This window comes from Dipteris shenzhenensis, chromosome 22 (genome assembly GCF_047967505.1).
Source record: "Dipteris shenzhenensis isolate YYH24624 ecotype China chromosome 22, Dip_SZ_1.0, whole genome shotgun sequence".
In the NCBI taxonomy this organism is placed as follows: Eukaryota; Viridiplantae; Streptophyta; class Polypodiopsida; order Gleicheniales; family Dipteridaceae; genus Dipteris; species Dipteris shenzhenensis.
Genome location: NC_141617.1, coordinates 32,628,753 through 32,631,743, shown reverse-complemented (window position 1 = coordinate 32,631,743; position 2,991 = coordinate 32,628,753). Strand labels below are relative to the sequence as shown.

Sequence of the window (2,991 nt, the reverse complement as noted above, 5' to 3'; positions counted from 1 at the left end):
GAGGAGGGAGCATTGGAGCGCGGACTACCAAGACTGCGAGGAGGGAGTAGTGAGGGTGGAGGACACTAGAGGGTGTGCGAGGACTGTGAGGAGGGAGCCGTGAGGGTGGAGGGTAGAAAGCCCAAGAGCTGTAATGGGGTGGCGCATTGGCGACGTTCTAGCCTGACGTGGCTGGTGGCGTGTTGATTGCATTTCATGGAGTGCAGACTTCAAAATTTCCTCCTCCCTCCCCTCGCGCATGTGGTAGTTTTGCTCTCCCTCCCCTCACAACACGTGGCAAGGTAAGCTCTCCTCCCCTCGTGACATGTGGCAAGGTAAGCTCCTCCTCCCTCCTTAAGATAAGTATATAGAGTATATAGAAGTATAGATATAGATAGATATCGAGGAGCACAAAGGGAGGGTCAAAGGGGAGCAAAAAGCCCATTTGAATATGTTCCTGTGAAGCGGAGAACAGAAGCAGCTCACGAGAGAGTCAAACGACACTCGATGGCCTTTCTTTTGTGTAGGAAGCGTCAGCAGCTCATCCATTCCAATGCCCAAAAATGGAACGAAGAATCTCTTCGCACCTACAATCTCGCCGCTTCATCACCATCATCGACGTACCACGATTGTCTTAGTATATACTTCTCTATTACTATAAATCTACCTCTTCCTCCTTTGCCAATCATCGTTTGTCAGCTTCTGCATCCTTTCGCCATCTCCACATCGCTCTCTCTTCATGACTTTGGCTGCTGCTGATCGTCTTTTGTGGCCATAGCTGCCAAATCTCTCCAGCTGCTTCATCACAAATCGTAGCTCTCAGTATCCTTTAGCCATATCCAAATTATCTCTCTAGCTTCATCACACATCATTGCTCAGCATCCTCTTGCCATAGCCACTCGCTCTAGCTTCATCTCAAATCATAGCCTCGTCGATCAGCAACCTTCAGCCATAGCTCAAATTGCTGCACCACCCTAGGGTGCCTTTGTTATCTGCATCAGTACCTTGCATTTTTCAGATAAGTTCCTTCTCAGTCCATACTTCTGCAGCCATAGCCACATATCTCTGTCTTTAATCACGCTTGCCTTCATCACAGTTCCCCTTCCTGCTGTTCCCACGAAAGATTTTAGTACCCAGTAGTCTCTCTGTCAAGCCACCCTTGCTTCCCCTACCAGCCTTGCCTGCAAATTCCACCTTTCCCCAGCCATGGCCGCGAACCTCGGTTGTAGCCCTACTGACCTTTCCTCGCTCACAGGCCTCCTCACTTCTTCTGGAGTCCATTCTCCCAATGCATCACTCGCTGGTCAATTCATCTGTGACCGGTTGAATGCGGTTTCCTGGCAAGCTGCCGCAACGAGTTTGGCCGTCGATAACTCCTTTCTCCTCTTCTCCGCCTACCTCGTCTTTATGATGCAGCTTGGCTTTGCTATGCTCTGCGCTGGCTCTGTCCGGGCGAAGAACACCATGAACATTATGCTTACCAATGTCCTCGATGCAGCCATTGGCGGCATCTCTTACTATCTCTTTGGGTTCGGTTTTGCCTTCGGGATGACAGGGGGCAAGAATAATGGCTTCATTGGGCATAACTTCTTTGGCCTCAAGAAAGTTCCGAGTGCATCTGCACAGATGGACTACAGCTTTTTCCTGTACCAATGGGCTTTTGCCATCGCCGCGGCAGGCATCACCAGTGGCTCGATAGCCGAGCGTACTCACTTCGTTGCCTATCTGGTGTATTCTTCGTTCCTGACTGGATTTGTGTACCCAATAACCTCTCACTGGTTATGGTCTACGAATGGATGGCTTAGCGCAACGAATCCCAAACTGCTCTTTGGCTCAGGAGCCATTGATTTTGCGGGAAGTGGCGTGGTACATATGGTCGGTGGTGTTGCCGGTCTGTGGGGAGCGGTGATCGAAGGCCCTAGAATTGGCAGATTCGATGCGCACGGGCGTTCTCAGCAACTGCGCGGCCACAGCGCTACTCTGGTAGTGCTGGGCACCTTTCTGCTATGGTTTGGTTGGTATGGATTCAATCCGGGCTCCTTTCTCAAAATCCTCGTTCCATACGACGGCGTCTTCAAAGGAAACTGGTCGGGAATAGGCCGAACTGCAGTGACCACCACTCTCGCCGGCTGCTCTGCGGGACTAACAACCCTTTTCGGGAAACGCCTGCTCGGCGGTCATTGGAATGTATTAGATGTATGCAACGGGCTACTCGGTGGCTTTGCAGCAATCACAGCGGGATGCTCTGTGGTGGAGCCATGGGCTGCCATCGTCTGCGGATTTGTATCGGCCTGGGTGCTGATTGGGCTCAACATTTTAGCAGATAAGCTCAAATTGGACGATCCTCTTGAAGCTGCTCAGCTGCACGGAGGGTGCGGAGCTTGGGGCTTGCTGTTTGTGGGGCTGTTTGCGAACAAAAACTACGTGATGGAGGTGTATGGAAGAGGCGATTCGACGCCACATGGTCTGTTTCTGGGAGGAGGGGGCAAGCTTCTGGCAGCACAGATCATAGAGATTCTGGTGATAGCAGGCTGGGTGACTGCAACGATGGTGCCATTGTTCCTCATGCTGCACAGACTCAATCTTCTGAGGATTTCTGCGGAGGACGAGCTACATGGAATGGATCTGACCAGGCACGGCGGCTTTGCTTACAATCACCATGACGATAGTTCTCATAAGAATGAAATGCACAACAAGGCAGCTGCAGTTCACGTAGAGAACCCCAATCTGAACCCCGTGTAGCTGACATAATTTTTCACGGCAATCTTTGTTTGTGTTTGTGCCTCCACATGTAATACACTCTCGACAAATCGGCATAGCAAACAACTGCGAGAATTGGGTTTTATGAAGGCTCCTCTATCTCCTTTAGATCAATCTTGGGGACAAAAAATTGTTCTTTCGATCATGCATGACGCCCTTCCAAATAAAGATTTCTCACAATCTCAAACTTACATGAAGCCTTTCTTCCATTTGTGCTTCCTTATATTGCATGGGCGTGGCCTCGTTACATTT

The 2,991-nt window shown here is 50.4% G+C and overlaps 1 protein-coding gene across 1 annotated transcript; it reads left to right on the top strand.

Annotated features, from left to right (window-relative positions):
- The first annotated feature begins 1,185 nt into the window (after positions 1–1,185).
- LOC147888012 (ammonium transporter 1 member 1-like) lies at positions 1,186–2,721 on the top strand. The gene has a single exon (XM_087393276.1). It carries the CDS (start codon positions 1,186–1,188, stop codon positions 2,719–2,721), a length of 1,536 nt encoding a protein of 511 aa, XP_087249402.1.
- Positions 2,722–2,991: the final 270 nt, after the last annotated feature.